Source organism: Ascaphus truei, chromosome 2 (assembly GCF_040206685.1).
Source record: "Ascaphus truei isolate aAscTru1 chromosome 2, aAscTru1.hap1, whole genome shotgun sequence".
NCBI lineage: Eukaryota > Metazoa > Chordata > Amphibia > Anura > Ascaphidae > Ascaphus > Ascaphus truei.
The window spans coordinates 71,866,119-71,886,381 of NC_134484.1; the positions used below are offsets into that span (position 1 = coordinate 71,866,119).

A 20,263-nucleotide genomic window follows, 5' to 3' on the forward strand; every position below is an offset into this window, starting at 1 on the left:
GGAACTCCTCCTGTGCTAGAAAAGCACCTGTTGTGCACCTGGTTCTCTAATAAATAATAGTTTTACAGCAGATGTACTGAAGTCCTTAAATTAGGCAGCATCTGATGAAAGGGTTGGTGGTACCCAGAAAGGACGTGTTACTGTCTCATTACTAAAGGTGGTATGTCAAGGTCTTATATATTTTTTTTATGTATTTGTTTAATATTTCTTGTGTTATTCTATTTCGTACTTTAAATGTATGGATGGATTTAGCTATATTTTGTGTGTGCAGTGTCCCTTTTTCTATCTTGATACAGCTTTTGTTGGGAAGACTGGAAGCTACCCTGTCCGACTATAGCAACTTCTTTATTAGGTTTCATTTTCCTATGTTGCGTTTGGAGCGCTCGCTTTTACGTTTTTCTGACAACCTGAAGTCAATACTCTTTTCGGGAATTTTGCTTATAACTTTATTGGCTTTTAAAAAATATCTCCTTGAAGTGAATATATATCTATACATCTATATATCTATCAACACTGGGGGGGGGGGGAGATGGGTAACACCCCAATCAAATACTGGAATGGGTGCTGATATCAAAGTACCACACAGGTAACTCCTGAGAAATGATCCAGAGGTTAACCAAAATGTTGAGTCAAAATAGACACCTCGTTGTATACTATTGTGCTCTCTCTCGGCCAATAGGAAAACAAAATACAATATGTAAGCAATTTGGGAACCAGAGGATTGCCAGTAAGCACATACTGGCGCACTGTTACTAAGCAGTCTTCTGTGCTAGAATAAACCTTAGCATACTGTAAAGTGTTTTATGGCAAAATACCACAAGATAAATATGGACCTGTATGTCCAGTGACAAAAATGTTACATGAAGAATATTTATGTTAACATTGCAGATGCCAGCAATAAAAATCTGTCAAGCCACCTTTGGGATCACATTAATCACACTCACAAAATTCCTACTGCCGAGGTATTTACGTACCCTGCTAAGTAACATGCTGCAGTGTATACAGCACTGTAAATAACATTTCTCACACGACCTCCTGCAATACCATTTTACAATCCAATTTTCAGAGCCGGGGGCATGCAAAGATAAAGTGACTTGCCCAGGCCCACGTGGCTAGTGGTGTGGGTCCCACTTCAGAAGGCAGTAACATTAGACCACTACTCAGCATCGCTCAAGATGAACTCTGTGCTGAACAGAACTGCATCCTTTCCTAAATATTCAGCTACCACTCACTCGATCAGTGTTTCTGACACTTCTTTTTTTAATGCTACAAGTATTTTCTCATAGCACAGAACTGATTTATTTAAAAAACACGTGTAGGATATTGCTTGAACTGCTGCTTTAAGAACTGTCATAGAACTGAACCAAAGTCCCATCTGCATATAAAACTGGAGATAGATATATATTTATTAAGGATGGGCAGGTTTGAACGCCGAAATTAAGAACTAAATTGACTGTACAAAGATTTAAATAAATGGAATAGAACTAGAAGTCGCCAAATACTATGTATACCTTGGCCAGCAAGTATCGATGGATGGGAACCTTTCAAATGAAGTCAATAGGAGAATTAAGATGAGACAGACCATTTGGAAGAAATAAGACAGTCTTGTAAGGGAACCAGTGTGTCCCAAAATCAAAGTGTTCGGCAAGTGCATCCTGCCGGCGATCACATATTGGTTGGGAACGTTGGATCCTAACTGCAAAGACAATTCAGAAGCTTCTGACAACTCAAAAAAGAGCGTTGTAGAGATGTGGAGAAATGTATCTGGGTATGACCAAAGACACAAAAAAGAATGAATGGGTTAAAAAGAAAACAAAAACGTCTGACATCACAAGGACAGGAAATACCTCAAGAAGAAATGAACATTGTTGGACCAAAGGGTCCTCGACCGAATTCCCAGGGATATGAAAAAAGAGCAAGACGACGATGACCATAAGTACAGCAGGAGAGGATGAAATAAGAATATTTGGTGACTCAACAGAGAGAAGCTTGAAGCCGCAGTCCCTGGAAAATGTTTACAAAGGCCCTCATCCAGCCGGGAATTCACAAGGGCTGAAGATCATTATGGTGTGTGTGTGTGTGTGTGTGTGTGTGTGTGTGTGTGTGTGTGTGTGTGTGTGTGTGTGTGTGTGTGTGTGTGTGTGTAAATACAATTAAGAAAAAATGTTGCATATACAAGAAGTTATTAGCGTAACTACAATCGAAGAGTCCTTAGCCTTGCTGTTTGGAAATATGGAAAGTTGGAAAGAGGTCAATGTAAGGAACAATGTCCCAAGCCTAGTAGAGATTTTCTTGCTTGCAGCAAGGAAAACAGAGATGGCGAAATGGATAAAGCCTGAACCCCCACTTTAGATATTTTAAACGATTATCTGAATAAATCGATGGACAAATTAGAAGCCGAGAAGAATAAAGAATTAAGAACCGAGAATTGTTTTTAAAAATGGGAAAGTTTATGGATACTATGTCACAACACGATAGGGATTCAATCATACAGACATTTGAGCATACAGCACCTCTTGGGTCTCATAAGACTGATTGCGATGGATCACATAATTTCGCGCATGAGGAAATATGGTAATATACAGTATTGTTATTGGGGGAGATCGTAAATGGGGAATCTTATGCCAGATTCTGTTAGGAGGCTGTGAGGTGAGAGCTTTGATGTTACTGTAATCCTTGAAAATGCTATTATCTGTTTTTTTTTCCTTTTTATTATTGTGTTAATGTGTTGAATTTTGAAATTCTAAGGATGAGCCATACTAAAAATAATTGTATACAAGTCTGTTTTTTCTATGCATCTTGTTGTTTTTTCTGTATTGTAATGTTGTAGCTTAATGCTTGTAAACCCAATAAAAATAAACCATTAAAAAAAAAATCATTGTAAATATTAGTACTTTAAAACTGATATGAAAAACGGAGATGCACAAAGAAATAAGCAGAACCCGAAGCTGAAACTCAAGGCGACAAGAACCAGAAGGGAAAGTTCCACATTCAGAAAGGTGATATATCAAGAGGAAATCACCTGTGAAATTGGCAACAGAACCCACACTGAACAAATAAGGAACAAATACATCCAGGATGTAAGAACACGAGAGAAGTTAAATAGGAAGCAGAGACATTGTGTGTGATTTGAATAAACGCAGTATTACAGCTAAGGCACCTTCTTAGGCAACTGGTTATTAACCCTTGCTGTGCCACAGATATCCCAGTCCCAAGGTCATGTTGTATTGTATGTCGTTATTTATATAGCGCCATTAATGTATATAGCGATTCACAGCAGTAATACACGTGACAATCATATAAATAACAAATAATACAAATAACACGTGAAGGGGAGAAGTGCTTCAGACATAAGAGACATTTAGGACAAGGAATCCCTGCCCCGAAGAGCTTACAATCGAATTATGTTATCACTAGTGTATCAATCCCATTGCCCCACGTCAGGAACGGAAGTCCTACTCTTTTGTTTAGATTGCTATAGTCTGACATGGACACAAGAAGAAAACCGCATATCCTCCAACTGTACCTGTTTGGGGGGTCCTGTATGTAATGAAGACCAGCTGTATCTATTGTACCCACAGTATTTCTGCCAGTGTGCGAGAGCAGGTGAGATCCAGCCCGCTGTCTGACGCCTGTACTCACTTAGGCTGCGATTATAGTGCCTGCGCTGGACACCGCGAATAAAAGGCCATATCTCTATGAGGCAGGCCACAGAGCACGCGATGGCGTGTGCGCGATTTTTCAAAATACAATGAGTTTTTATTTCTGCGCAACGGCCCTGTCACGTGAGCGGCTCAGCCAATGAGGGTGAACCGCTCACATGACGTCACGGCCATGCCTCCGCCACGCCTCCCTGTCGCCTCCGGCCTACTTTATGTTTTGCGCTCAGTCCCGTGCACGCCGCCACTATAATCGGGGCCTTGGTGAAGCTCGGAGCCTTCAGCTAATTAGAGCAGTTGGAAACAGATAACATATTACCAGGGAAGTCTGACAGGGTAAATATTTCAGCAATACCAATATACAGGCACTTCAATTCCCTAATACTTGATCAGTTAATCCTGTTACAAACTTAGCCCATCAATGCCCCTATATTCCAAGTAGATGTATGTATGTATATATGTATGTATATGCAACAAAAAAGATGGCACGCAGATGTAGTTGCAAATTTGCTGATGTTTACTTCATGCTTAAGCAGACCAAATTTCGTCTGCTTAAGCATCAGCACATTTTTGCAACTACATCTATGTGCCGCCATCTTTTTTGTTGCTGTAGGGTAAATATTTGAAAAGCACAGTTACATAGCCTCCCAGTGGGCATTAGATGGAGTGCTCTGCTCGGTGTCCCCTAACTTGGATTCATTTAAAAACTCAGCTCCCTTATTTAGGGCACTTTATTTATTTTACAGTGCACAATGACATGGTTTATTTTATATTTTATCCGTTTTTTCTTTTTACTCATTGGATCACCAACGAGTAGTTTTGTTCCTCTGATTGGCCGGCTAGCTGTCCAGCCGGCCAATCAGTTAAAACCGGTTGAAAATAGGCTGTTTATAGCGGCTGACCCTGCTAATGCCAGCAGCTGATGCTCTGTTGCCACAGCACAGCCACACTGATGCAGTTCAACCCACCGAACTGCAAAAAGAAACACAAGCTCTGATGAAATTGTAAGCCTGTGGGGTGGTGGTCGTATATGGGTGCTTTGTCCAGATCTACAGGTAAAAGGAAATATAGATCGGATGACACTTTTCAGGGAATACACCAAACGTAGGTCTTACAATGCTTCCTTTCCTTGTTCCTCTATCCCGCACGGACAGTGGAACCATTTTCAAATTCTCTACAACAGGGGCAGCCAACGCCAGTCCTCAAGAGCTACCAACAAGTCAGGGTTTCAGGCTATCCCTGCTTCAGCACAGGTGGCTGTTGAAGACTGAGCCACTGGTTGAGCCACCTGTGCTGAAGTAGGGATATCCTGCAAACCTCACCGGTTGGTAGCTCTTGAGTGGAGTTGGCCACCGCTGGGCTACAAAAAATGGCATGATGTTCAGAGAATGTCACACGGACGCAGAGAATGTCACACGGGTGCAGAGAATGTCACACGGGCGCAGAGAATGTCACACGGGCGCAGAGCATGTCACACGGACGCAGAGAATGTCACACGGGCGCAGAGAATGTCACACGGGCGCAGAGAATGTCACACGGGTGCAGAGAATGTCACACGGGCGCAGAGAATGTCACACGGGCGCAGAGAATGTCACACGGGCGCAGAGAATGTCACACGGGCGCAGAGAATGTCACACGGGCGCAGAGCATGTCACACGGGCGCAGAGAATGTCACACGGGCGCAGAGAATGTCACACTGGCGCAGAGCATGTCACACGGGCGCAGAGAATGTCACACGGGCGCAGAGAATGTCACACGGGCGCAGAGAATGTCACACGGGCGCAGAGAATATCACACGGGCGCAGAGAATGTCACAGGGGCACAGGGCATGTCACACGGGCACAGAGAATGTCACACGGGCGCAGAGAATGTCACACGGGCGCAGAGAATGTCACACGGGCGCAGAGAATATCACACGGGCGCAGAGAATGTCACACGGGCGCAGAGAATGTCACATGGGCACAGAGAATGTCACACGGGCGCAGGGCATGTCACACGGGCAGAGACAATGTCACATGGGCGCAGAGAATGTCATTGGGGCGCAGAGAATGTCACACGGGCACAGAGAATGTCACACAGGCGCAGAGCATGTCACACGGGCGCAGAGAATATCACACGGGCGCAGAGCATGTCACACGGGCGCAGAGAATGTCACACGGGCACAGAGAATGTCACACGGGCGCAGAGCATGCTGGCCATTGTAAGGTTCACTCTACATCAGTAAGTCAATGAAAAGGTTACAGAATTCCACTGCTCATCACTGGCAGTCCCAAGAAAACCAATTCCCAGGCTGCAACCTCAAGAGAGAAGGATCTCTTAACTCTAGAGAGGCCTGCAACACTCAGGCTTTTCTGTAAAAGGATATATTTAGGCATTCAGTCCTACAGTATTTAACATGCTAGAATAATTTGCCTTCATTTGATAATTTTTATTATTATTACAGTTGTAGCCCCCTGTAAACAGCACAGGCTATACCTATCTTCCTTCTGCTGTGGTAAGTCCTGTTAAGATCAGGCACCAGTAATCATCATGGGTTTTCCCCCTTCATAGCCCTATCCTGAATGATAGACGCAGGCCTGGACTCTGCTGCAGGCGTGAGCAAGAGGGGAGGTCCTGTTGACATCACAAGGGGCGGGGCTAGCTCTATATTTAGCAGCCAACTCCGGTGAGTAGCGTTCGTTCGTTCGAGATTAGTCAGAGAGAGTTGATAGTAATACCGAGAGTCTGGAGTTGCCGGTTAGTTATGCCGGGAGTATGCAGTGCAGTTATTCTGCTATGAGTCCAGAAATCCTGCGGATCGGCCCGAGGATTTGGAGGGGACTACGGTTTCCCCTGCGCAAAGTGCAGGCAAAAGAAGAGCGGAAAGAGTCAGCATCCTTTAGTAGAGCTGATAGAGTTATAGACTTGGTGGACCAATGCCCTCACCCCACTGCCAGGGGTGATGGGGAGAATTCAAGACCGACCGCGAGGCTAACCTCGGGGGTGGGCCATGGGGTATTGAAGCCCTAGCTCAGACCATCCTGCTGGAAGAGTGACTTGGAGGGAAGGAGAGGAGGACTTATCTGGGCGAAGGCGAGCGGCGTATAACCCGTCCTGGCTATTGTGTTGCGGCTGTTGGAAGACCTTATCGTTGGGATATTTTTGCCCTGTCAAATAAAGAGACTATTCTTCATCCGTAAAGACTGTGTGTGACTTGGAAAGTACTACCCTGGGACCCAAGGGGTTCTTCTATACCGGTCCTCTCCCATATTCCTGAGAGTATAGAAGATGGAGGCGTTGCACCACTAAGAGATCATGGAGGCTACCACCCCAGAAGCCAGGTCCTGGCTCCCCCACATCATCGCGGGAAGCTCAGGCCCTCCTGTTCCTCACAGGTACGCACCACACCGCATGTAATCTGCCCTCATGCACCCTAGACACCACCGTAGAGTCTGGGGGAAGGGGGGAAGCAGTGTTACACAGTATTATTTAAAATACACCTAATATTTGAAAAAAAAAAAAAACCCTACCAATATACTTCAATACCGTTTACAAACATTTACAGCTTTAACCTTTAAAATGTGAATATTTCGTCATCATTAGTTCACTTTAATTCCATGTGGTACTGCACCTTTAAAAGCTTGTTCAGTTAAAAAGGAGTGGTCAAAAGTGGTATACAGACCTCTAAATTACACAACTGTACGTTCCAGGATGTGCATTTGTTCTGGGAAAGCTGGTATTTCCTGGCTGCACAGAAGTCATACCCCGTGCTTGATAACATATCCAGGATGTACCGTACGTACCTACAGTCATGTGCTATGGCTTACATGTAACACAAGAAAACAAGGCTCCCTCTGGCCATACAGAACGTTACTAGCACAGAACAATACTTCGGAGGCAAATCGCTATGCTGCCTAATAGCATAGGACAAAGCAACATCAATTAGACTAATTCATATAAAAGTCACCACGGATGACGATATGCACCAGCAGGTAGGAACATTTAGATTGTAAATGTTGAAATAAAACTATATCTATATAGATTGATGCCACCTCCAGGTCCATTTATTGGTTATATATTTTGATGAGTTAGTAGGGCCAGGTTTTGAGCTCTCTGTTGATGTAAATGTATGTAGCCCCAGTCCCCTTTGGGCTTCCAGTAGCCCCTTTAGCTCCGCATTGGCTGCGGGTGCTGTCGGAGGGAGCAGACAGGTGCCCGTGTGCCGGGAGTTGGTGAGCAGAGCGGTAGTGTGTGGTCGCAGCAGGGAGGCGACTGAATCGCCGGAGGCTCCTGGCGGCTCCCGTTACAGGGCGCAGCCATGTTGAGGTGGTGCGCAGTAGGGCTGTAAGAGAAACGGCTAATGCAGGGAGGGCTCCGTGGGGACTACAATTCCCAGCAGCCACAGGGGCTGCTACAACACATGACCCACAGCAGCCAATAGGGTGTCCAGGATCTCCTGCAAGGAGATAGATACATTCGGCGTGCTTGGGAAGCCACGTTAGTCGGAGCTGGGACAAGGAAGGGGTAGGTTGTGTGTGCAGTGGTCTGTGGCTCCTGCACTAGGCTAGAAACCCCCATTAGGCCCTGACTCCCCTCAGCTAGTGGTTGCTGCAGGGACAGGCCCATAGATAAGGCACTGGGATAGGGGACACTGCCCCTGTACAAATTATAGGGATTGAGGACACTGCCCCTGTAGCCTTAAAAGGGAGGGACACAGCTGCATCCTGATTTCAGGTGGTCTGGGACAGACACCTGCAGCGAAGAGACATTGTATATGGTGGCACAATCCTTGTGTGACCCACCCACCATAGAGGTGGATGTGTCGTGGAACATCGTCCTGGATCCATGGATCCCAACGACAGCATCTGCTCGCAGGGTGTGGCATCACCTGGCAGGTACCTCACCACAACACGTGCACCAACCTACGACTCCATTTTAGTGGGCAGCGCTGTCACACACTGGGGTGGGTGAGGACGCTGAGGACACGGGGCTGGGAACACACTGTGGGGTTACGGCCGTGCGAGGCCTGGTGAGTAGCTGTAACCATATATTGGCTCCATACAGTAAACTTGTTCTGCTTGACCAAGTGTGTATTCTTTATTGTGTGTCCTGTAATGGGGTTATTCTATATATAGAATCCCGTACAGGTGGAGGCGCTACCGATCATCGATGCAGGCACACCCCATGTTCCCAGCAGCGGAGGCTCAGGCCTCCAGTGAGCCACAGGTATTGCACCACACACACACCCCATAACTACACATCTCACAGGGGGTGGGGGGGAAAAGTGTGTTACATGTAGGTGTAGGTTTCCCTAGGAGATACAGAGTACCATATCCACACCTATAGTTGCACTTTTTAGCATTTTCATTGCCAAAGGGGCTCGCAGCGCATTGAAGTAGACAAACTAGGCCCTTTTATTTTGTTACATAGTATATATATATGTGACAATATTAGGGGTGTCTGCATGTCGATGTCAATGAATTGCAAGACCCTCAAGAACCCACGGTTAGCTGCACCTCTGTACTCAACAAGTTAATTTTTTCTTAAATTAGATAATTTTAAAAAAGAATGTATTTATTTTTTTGTAAGCACATCTCATGTGAAAAACACTTAAAGAGCAAATAAACCAGAAAGTGAATTTAGTCAGGGGAAAATTCTGCGATGTGTTAAGCCCTTCAGTGCAATGGGGGTGGGCAGGTAAAGCATGTACCAACCTTCATTTCCATTGGGGAAATTAGAGTTCTACCCCACAACAACTTTATAATTCTGGTGACTCCCACTAAACAGAACTCCGCTCCCAACTGAGCCAAAGTTTGCATATTTGGCCCTGCATGCGAGTTAAGACGGGCTAAAGCTTTGCACCCGTTAGTCAAATAAAGTAAAGCATGCCACAAGATGTACCCCAACATTTCATTAGGTTTCCAACCCCTGGCAGGTATCTTACACAGATCTTGTTCATAGCTAGAAGATTACATTAACCCTTTGAGTGCCTCGGGACGTAGTCACTAATATCAGGGGGACTGGCACTCCAGGAACCCCATGACATAATGACTACGTCATGCTCAAAGGGCTTGTTTTCTCCCAGGCTAGGCCTGCGTTCTCATGGAGCAGAGATCTAACCAGGGAGGAGACGGAAGAGAAGGATCCCTCCATCTTCCATTGCCTCCAAAATTGTCACCGCAGTCACTTGACCGCACTGTGCCCGAAGGACCGTGGCACTCAGGCACCAAAACCCCTCTGGCACTAAAAAGGGTTAAAGTCAGCAAGGGTGCTTTTAAATTACCAATGCCCGTCACCTGACCAAAAAGTAGTGAGACAACCAGAGTGCTCAATTTAGAAAGATTCAGCACATGGGGCTCATCTGATTGCAAGACAACAAAGTCTGCGTCATTGATTGTTTACTACTTGCTCACATTTCACAGAGGAGTTGAGCAGCTGCATTCGTAGAACAGGTTATATAAACACACACACACACACGTTACTACAAATTGCTTCTGATTTCTCTATTATATTCCATTCCCACAGTATTGTGCTGGCACAAGGAGGTTATCCCTTTAAGAGTCAAGGGGGTATTTAAATCAAGGATTACCACCAGAATCATAGATACGGAGTCAGATAACACAGAAACAGGCTAGCTGGCTTGTGTCACCTTTGTTTTTGAGTGTCTGAATGTACTATTCAGGGATTAGCAATGTGGTCTCCAAATAAAACAACTGGCGGTGCTCAAATCGATAACTTAACTCGCCAAAGCCGATATCCCCATCGATAATGAAAGAGTTAAAAGAGAGCCCCCCCCCACATGTATATCTGCTATCCTGCAGTCGCCATTTATTTAGACATGTGACCTGCCGGTGTTAGCGCCCCCCTCTTCCATTTAAAACAGCTGCATGGAGAATGGGATAAAATACTACACCTTTGGGTCATTTATTTTCTCAAATTAAAATAAGGGTCGATTTGGCATTATGCGCATGCGCAGTAGGGGGGTCATTTTTTTAATTGTATATTGAAAGATACATCGAAACATAGAATTTGATGGCAGATAAGAGGAGAACCACGCTAACCCTATTTGATCCCTGGCTTTATTGAGGATAGATTTAAGTCTATCACAAGTATTTTTAAATGCAATTACTGTATTAGCCCCGACCACCTCTGTTGGTTGGTTATTCCACGAATCCACCACCCTTTCTGTGAAGTCCTTCCTCACATTTCCCTTGAGCCTCCCACCCTCCAGCTTCAGCACACAACCTCTTACTGGAGCACTTGTCAACCCTTACAAAGTTCACAAATATTTGATTGCTTTAGGATACAACAGCTATTTGTAATATGGTTCCAGGAGAAAAATCAATGACACATTATGTTTCCACCTATATTGAACAAATTATCCCTGTAACATACTGGCACAACCTTAGAATTTACACTGAGCTGAATACGTGCAAGTCCGTAGCCAAGACCTCAAATTAAAAAAAAAAAAACAGTAAAAGAAAATGCATCACATACAAAACAATGTGTTTAATAGATCATACAATACAATATGTTCTCATTTAACTACACTTGAAACGGATTAATGAATAAGTTATCCATATAAGAAGGGGACGACAGAACCTCAAAATTCAGAACCAGCTTCTTCTGACAGCAGCCAATTTATTCAATGCCACATGTCCCAGTGGCTAAAACACCACTACATATCTGGAGCAGCAATCGTCAGGCACTAAATCTGTGTGCTGTGTTCTGTACGCGCTACACAACCATAAATGTATATTATATAACCAAGGGGTTCAAAGCATGTGTCCTAAGCATGGCATTGGAATGGACCAGCTTCCTAGTGAATAAAACAAAGTATGTGTGTCTTTTATGGTTGCATTGGCCATATCAAGTGCTAATTTTCCATGATTACAGTCTTAGTTTTTCATGAGCTGTGGCTTTGTGGCGGGTGAAGCGAGGTGTGAAATGGTTATTTTCTATGGGAAGAGGATATAATGAAAAAAAAAAAAAAAAAAGTTAAAAATAAATCATGCAGAACACTAGGGAAAAACCGATATACCAGTTTATGCCTATGCTATGCATTATACGCACCTCTTGCAAGGTAATGACTGAAACAAGGATCTAAGTGCCAGGGTAGCTCAACATATGACAAGAATCAACAGAGGAGTGGCAAGATACAGCTACTATTACAGGCTGCAAAAATCAACACTGCAGCTGCCAAGGAAAGAGAGACTGTACAGGTTTTTTTAAGCAGCCAGCGCCTGCTACTTTCCTTATTTTTTTGTTGAACCAACAGCCCCTCCCGGAACAAGTCTGCTCTCTCTCACCTGCAGGAATCACCCCAGGGTCATGAAACGAGTCACTTGTTGATCCCAGAATTTAGGGACATAAAAACGGACGCTGGCAACATCACTGTAAGAGAGCTAATGAACAGCAGTGTTGCTGTAAGCCATGGCTAACACTAGGATGAACGTGCAAATATCTGCAGAAAACAGGGGTCCCTCAGTGGTGAGACTTGGGCCGTCTCATGAGCTGGGTTCTCCATTATCTTCTGTATCTGTTTGTGCTTGTTTGTAGGTCATTCTGTTTATGTAGAATAACTCTGTACCGCACTGTGGAATATGTTGGCACTTTACAAATAAAACAATAATACTAGGAAGGGAACCAAGTTTCGGTAAGGTTATTTATTTTTTAAACACTCCCTTTCCTGTGAGTGTCACAGATTTGGGATCAGCCTCACCGATGTGTAACATATACATGCTCATAGTTCAATAAGAATAATTTTATTTCATATAGCGCTTTTCTCCTAATAGGACTCAAAGCACTTCACAATTACAGTATAGTGCGCGGTACATAGGATTTTTACAGACACAGTCCCTGTCCATATGAGTTTGGTCCTTGGATGTGAATATCTCTAATCTGTACACAACCTATGGTAACAGTTAATCACCATAGTAGTTGCAATCAAACACACTTCGTAATAGTGCTGAAGCCAGTCGGAGAAGAGGCGCAGGCATGTTTGCAAACATTTAGAATGGCTGTCGACATATTACAATCCTGTATTGAACTCTGCTCTTTGTGAATGTCTAACAAATGACAGAAACAAAGATAATATTCCACTGTCTGGACACTGCCAGAAGTAGCCATCTATAATAACAAAAGAGAGTATCTGCCTGTCCCTCTGCAAGGACCATAGCTCCAAGAATTAATCTTACGAGTGATTCAAATTTCTCTGATAAGCAAGTCAGCCAGTGGGTGTTGTAACTATGTATCCGGCACGTTAAATCGTAAGGCGCATAGCCTGGTGGCAGATAAGGAGAGCCAGATAGTTATAAAGTTTACACAGAAAAGCAGACAAAAGATAGAAAGAAAGGAAGTCAGTTGACACATGAAGAGAAAGTAACAATGCTGGAGAAGGAGGAGAAGAAGAAAGAATTGGGGACATCAAGGTATTAAAAAGGAAAGTGATGGGAGAGAGGAGGAAGAAGGGAAGAGGGGGAGAGGGACGGAGAGAGAGACCTGTGAAAAGCAGGGCTTTATGACTCCAGAGTACTGCAACCCGTGGGAAGCCAGGCACATTAGCTAGTAGTACAGTAAATAAAACATTGGTTCAGACATCAAATATAAGTTAAAAGAAGATTATGAAATGGGAAGAATTGGAAAAAAAAGTGACCAAACTTAACTGTGTAAACATGGCATGTGAATGGGAGCTGTCGCTTGTAGGGGGGAGGGGGAAACACGTTTTAACCCATAACTATCAAAAGGGAACAAGACACTTATCACAACTAAGGGGTTTAAAGTGTAGACTGTGAGATTCCAATCCATACATAATCAAGAGCACCATTCAACTAAATGTCGACCGCTGCTCTGCACATTGTACTTTTATACAATAAACGTGTGCTGCTATAGAAAAGGCTACAGTAGTAATAGGAATAGAACATCTATACGTTATCGATGCAGCATGGACAATTCTTCCCATTTCATATAATGGGATCTGGGGACATCGTTAAGCGACTTCACATTTCAGTTTTTTTTCAACATTTGAGTGAATAAAATGGCATGGTTATAATGGCTTATATTTAAAGTAAATCAAAGTTTAACTTCAAAGCTACATCACACCCACTGCATCAGTCACTCAGATTATCACAGGATACCAGCTGTCAGCCTAAATCTCAGGATCGCGCACAATTAAGCTTCATGGAACAATACTTTGGTGCTGGACAGGGAATAAGAAGAACTTTCAACTAAGAACATTGAGCGCAAATAAATCAATAAATGTAGTAAAAATAAAGTTTTTACATTTCATTTGCAAGCTGAAATAATTATCCTTTAGAAGTCTCCAAGTAATAGACATTAAAAAGTATAGCTGCTATTAGCATCACAATTGCCCAAGCGTCTATAAAATGGAAATCAAATTGTTTTAACATGAAGGTGTATATGATACAGTGATGGTTGACATGGCATTATGAGTGAAACTGTAAGTAATAGGGGAACACGTGTTCCCTCTTTACCCGTCTCTGCACAGACCTCCGTTCTGACACCAGCCCCTGCTCTGCTTAGAGCACATGCGCAGCTCTTCAAGTGCTCCCATGGAGCTTAGCTCCGCCCCCTCGGATGTGCCGCTCTTCTCTCACGCGTGGCGTGCTCACGTGACTTCGTGCACCACTCCCCAGCTGCTAGGCAACTAATCTTGTGCCACTTTACTCCTGCAGCCTATCGCGGCTCCCGCTGGGGCCGTGCCTCCTGTACTATTGGCCCACGCAAGCTACTTATACCCTGCTCATGCTCAGAGTCATTGCTGGGCATAAGTTGTTGTAGCCGTGTGCTCCTGCGTCTGTTGTACCTTGCTTTTGTCTCGTGCTCTCTTTCAGTTTTTGGATTCTACGTGTACTGACCCGGCTTGACTACTGAACCCCCTCTGGATATCGACCCCGGTTTACCCTCGACTACATGCATCTCTCCAACCCCAGACCACGGCTTAATGGACATCCAAAATTCTGATCTCTCCATCCCAAGACCTTGGCAAGTATCTGGACTAACCCGCTCTCTCCAACCCAGACCCGGCTACGTTGACAATCCGCCTGCCAAACACGCTTCTGCTGCTGTGGGTGCATGGTTCTATACTTCCCCCACCTCAGTACCGGGGTCCTGTCTTGCTCGTGGGTAGTGCAAGCGTTACAGAAACAAACTGGACTGAAGTCTCATGATGACCAGGAGACAGCTTGGTAATGCTTCTGACAGGACACAGACTTATTGTCTACTTGTTCTTGTGCAGAACAGGGACATTGTATGGATCTCTATACATAGCTAGTGGTATCTTCATTAAGTGGGGTTATGACAGACAGATCTCTAAAGCAGAGCCAGCCGGGTTTATCCAGGGATTGGGAAGGAAAGGTGACATTTGCACGGCTGTCTACTGACCATTTCATTCAGCTTAACGTAAGATGTCAGATTTGTAGGAGAGCAGGGGTGGCCAACTCCAGTCCTCAAGGGCCTAACAGAGTAACAGAGTCACTTATTGAGCCACCTGCACCAAAGCATGGATATAATGAATACCGGACCTGCTGGTGGCCCTGGTGACTAGAGTTGGCCACCCCTGTAGTAGTGTATTTTAAATTAGTTGAGTGGAAGAATGCATTCCTTAGCAATCTACTGCTCCATAAAGGGGAGTGTAATGTTGCCACAGGAAAAGTTTAACTATGGAATAGGCAGAACCTTTGGAATGTTCTTGCCGATCGTTACGATATATTTGGAATGCGCAGATGTTTAAGGATGGAAACAGCTGCATTTACCTGGTGTGTGTGTGTGTGCGTGTGTGCGTGTGTGCGTGTAAAACAGTTCAATTGTTTGTCTCAATAGCTGCATGCACAGTTATTGCATTTTTGTGTTATACTAAAACTTGAGATGTGTTAAGCTGAAGCAGATTTCATTAGGCAGTGAAAGTAATTGCAATTGTCATTTGTTATCACTTTTTTTTTTTTTAAACAATAAATAGTCACTGATGACTTGTCGCACAGAAATGTATATACCATGTGCATCAACATGCTGGCTCACAATTCTGGAATGGGTCAGCAAGATACTTCTATAAGGTGTCAGAATAAAGAAATCCAGTGATCTAGGTATCCGTTTAACATGGATCAGCATCCAGTAGACCTCTTCTCAATGCTATACTTACACTCCAATTCAATAACAGCGCATTCACACTACACCAGAGTATTGGTCAAAACATTCCTTGAAGGATACAACTTGCCATTGCTGCGATATCCAGGTCACTCGTATCGCTCGTTCCAGGGCAGCACTTCTTGAATTCTTTTTGCAGGTCAAAAAATGAGTAGAAACATTCAGGAAGTAATATGTTCTGTTGAGGGCAAAAAAAAAGACAGCAGTTATATCATCCACATAGACAAAATGCTGTAGTAAGCGTAACACTGTTCAGAAGAGCCACTGGCAAGGGCAGAGGAGAAGCCATCCCGAGAAGACCTCGACATAAACTGGTTAACTTATTATGGCATCTGTTTAAGCAAAACTGCCAAGTTTATCATATACAGCAGGGACAAAAGACCATTATTCTCAGTGTAACAGCAAACCTGAAGTTTTCTTTGCAATGCAGTAACAAAAATGTAGATTTAACCAACAATGAATTTCAGCTTTTGACAACACTGCAAAGAACACCTTTCACTTTTGGGGTAAGTAGTGAAAACATGTTTTGCATGAACCATTACTCCTATTCTTAAACAATTGCTTGTCTCACAATCCCAGCTTAGATGATGGTTAGATGACAATAGCAGATTTAAATATCTATGTTTAAAGAGACAGTTGTATGCGCGGTATGTATGTACTGTATATCTTTATTTGTATAGCCCCCTCCATGTACATTCACAGCAGTAGTAGACAACACAAATGACATGGACTGTAATATATAATGTGTGTAAGCGCTTCAAACATTAAAGTAAACAGAGAATGGAGCCCCTGACCCAGGTGGGCTCACAATCCAAGCGATTTGTAGGGGGAACTTACCGGGAAACAGTAGGAAGGTGTTACGGGAAGAGCGTATGCAAGAGCGAGTATTTAGGAGCTTCATTAAAGAGTCGCGTTTTGAGATGGGCTTTGAAGGTGGAGAGAAGGTGCTTAGCAGATATTGAGGGGAAGGGCATTCCAGAGGTGCACAGCAGCAAGTGAGAAAGGGTTCAGGTAGGAGAGCGCTTTAGATGAAAAAGGAGTCGTCCGAAGACAACCTCGAGCAGAACGCAAGAGCAAAGCAGGGTTATAGCGAGAAAGTATGGCTGAGATAAGGAAGAGCAGGGGAGTGTAGAATGAATGTCACGAGATACTTTGGCGAGGAATGTTTTTGTGGAGGGAGCAGTGTGGAAACCATATTGTAGGTTTAGGAGAGCTTAAAAAGTCAAGAAGAAGGAATAGAAAAGACAATGCAAGGCGTTTAAGGGTCAAAATGCAGGAAAGAGAGAGGGCAGTAGTGCAGAAACAATTTTTTCATTGGGAGTCCTGTACATACAAAATTAGTAAAATACATACCCATAATGTAAAAATGTAACCCAGGTCTCCGTCCCATCACATATATCTCTAATTCCAGCCCCCATTAGAGAAACAGATAGGGAATTATTTTTGAGAACGGGTGTCATCTTTACATAATTGAAGGAGGTGGGAAAAAGTACCAGATCATTTATATGGAAGAGTTGAAAATGTGGACGAGTGTAGGGATTAGAGTGGAAGCATGAGGTTTGAGGAAATGGGAGGGGGAAGGGTAAAGGGTGCAAGTGGTAAAGGGAGAGGAGAGCAACAGAGTCCCTTCCTCCTCTGTGATAGAGGAGAGAGGGGATACTTTGGCAAATTAAATACACCTTAGCCTTGAAAAAGTCAGCAAACTCTTGAGATATAGTGGGGGGAGGAGGGGTGGAAATCAACATACAGGGGGAGGTCTGAGAAGGCAGTCAAAGGAACAGAACAAGCTTCATGGGTAACACTTGTTAGTGTTAGCCTGCGCTTATAGTCCTAGCTACAGCGATGGCGTGCAGCCGCAAAGCAAGTACTAGCAGTCCATTGTGGGTGCCCATAGTGGGCGCAACCATGACGGTGCTGCGTAGCAACGTTCTAGTCGTGATCTCTGAAGTCAAACAAATTTGGGGTTTTCAGTGATCGCAGTGGCACATGAGCGGTTCAGCCAATGAGGGCGAACCGCTCACGGTCACGCCTCTGCCATGCCCCCTGTACAGACTTCTGCACAATAGCTATACCTACGTCGACGGATGATGTCACACGGTCGCCTTAGCAAGTACCATAGCTGTAGCCTTTAGTGAGGAAATTTAGTTTTGTTTTGCCTTGGAGATATTATGTATTAGCTAGAAAAGAAAGAATCCCTTTGGGTGACACTAGAGAACACCCTAGAATGTGCAAAACAAACTTTATTAGTAAATTGTTAAAAAAAAAATGTTTGTAAGTAACAACGGTAAAAAGACAAAAGAATAATAAAATCAATTAAAAATGGAGAAAGGCGTGTAGGCGTATGTGTGCTACTGATCAGGCTTGTAGCGGTGTGCGTAGAATTTATAGTATACTAGCGCCCAAAGTTAATAGACTGCACATAAAATGCCTATTAGAGTTTTAATAGTCAGATCAGGGTCTGGCTACTTAATATCCTGTCACTATTGAACCTTGTATATACTTAAACTGTATAAAGTCCTTAATACTGTGATCCATTCTATCTAGTTGCTGAATTATAACCCAAAGTTGTGCGTAGGAACTCAGTATTGAAACCTCTCACCATTAAACAGTTGTTGGTAAGCTGTTTAGTTGGGTTGTACTTCAAGTAGCACTTCAGTGAAATGACAAAGTAGCTACTATAGTATATAGCTGCAGGGAACAACAGATAGTGATACTTGTAACCTCATGTTACACTGTTAGAAGAATAGCAACAGTAGATTTAAGTATTCTAAGTATTGTAAGTATATAGCTAACTTTGTCAGAGCGCTGTTGTTGCCATTAGATGGCCATTCAATGACAGCCACTTGGAGAGAGAGGAGAGAAGAGCCAGAAGCATAGGAACCCACGTGTGGGCAATATTTAGCTTGGGATGAGAAGTGACTACGTACTAATGGATCTATCAAAGTGGGGGTCCTTTTAACGGTCATTTGAACCCGTGGACCCAGTGTTTCAGCATTAGCCCCACGCTCCAGAAGGACTTGCCAGTGCTTCTGAAGAATAGTGTGTATATTATTCCACTGCGTAGAGAAAGTCGTAATGAATCGAACTGGATTCTGCAAATCGCCTTGTGAGTCGCCCCCGTGTTGGGGTACTCAAAGTGTGTCCCGGTTGCTTTTCAAAGCCCTCTTGTATGCACGTCTACAGCATCTTCTGCTATATCCTCTTTCTAGTAACACATTCTCTTGCTCCATTCTAAGAAAGTCAGACTGTGGAACAGTTCATCGCAGGCGGAGCATCTGACCAACAGGAATCCCAATCTTCAGGGTATGTAGGGTGGCAGCTACTAAAATGCAGCAAACTATTAGTGGCAGTTAACTTCCCGAGGTGCTCATATGCCATTATCCAGTTGTGTATTTCTTATGTACTAATGTTTGGACTTCATTATAGAGGGTCTTTATTTGCTGGTTCCTTATCAGGGTCTCACTGTTCTCTCCGCTGCTACGCATTTCGGTTTGTTTTTTTGCTGCTAGACTGCTTTTCCTTAGTACCCCGCATATTTCACACACCTTTTGTATTTTTGTCCCCGGGTACATGCCCCCATTTTTCTTGAGGTGGTCGTAGTGACTGCCCCTCGTGATTAATGGTCTCCACACTTCATTTATTTAGGGCAGTGGATATTCAGAGTTGAGTGCAAATAGCCGCACGGCTATTCGCACTCAGTAGAACTTAACTGAGTGCGAATAGCCAAGCTGTTATGAACAGGTTTCTATGCCTTTATTCACTAGAAAACAATCAGAAAGTCTTATAGCTCAGTGGATATGCTGCAGGCCATTAGCATGGTGGACCACGGTTCGATTCCTGGCAGGGATTTAAATTTTTCCATTTTATTTTCTACTGAGTGCGAATAGCCGTGCGGCTATGAACACTGTAATGTCAGTAGGTGTTTCGCACGGCTATTCGCACTCAGTAGAAAAAAAATGGAAAAAAATAAACATCCCTGCCAGGAATCGAACCCTGGTCCACCATGCTAATGGCCTGCAGCATATCCACTGAGCTATAAGTTTTTTTGATTGTTTTCTAGTGAATAAAGGCATAGAAACCTACTGACATTACAGTGTTCATAGCAGCTCGGCTATTCGCACTCAGTTAACTTGAGTGCGAATAGCCGCACGGCTATTTGCACTCAACTGTGAATATCCACTGCCTTTATTTAGATGAGGTTTTCCATTCTATGCACCTTATCTTGGGGGCTTTGCCTGCTGATGCTCTTTTTTCTGTTTTTATATATTTTTTGTGTGCGTAGTTGTGTCTCATAAATGTTTTCATATTTTCTCTATACCCCCGAGTGCCCTTGTCTTCAGTGGGAGGTTCTCTGCCTATTCTGTTAGGCTTCCTCTCCTTTTTGGATTCTTACCCTTGCACCCAAGGTGCACCCCAGGTCGATTGATGCATTGTGGTTGTGGTTTTGTTTTATATTGGTTTAG

General features: G+C 43.8%; 1 protein-coding gene across 2 annotated transcripts in view; it reads right to left on the reverse strand.

Annotated features, from left to right (window-relative positions):
• The window catches only part of ESRP1 (epithelial splicing regulatory protein 1), an 80,877-nt gene that overhangs the window by 43,019 nt on the left and 17,595 nt on the right, over positions 1-20,263 (reverse strand). For both annotated transcript variants that reach the window (XM_075582706.1, XM_075582707.1), the window contains exon 4: positions 15,864-15,978. In XM_075582706.1, the coding sequence (XP_075438821.1) occupies positions 15,864-15,978 (115 nt within the window). The remainder of the gene's footprint in view (positions 1-15,863; positions 15,979-20,263) is intronic.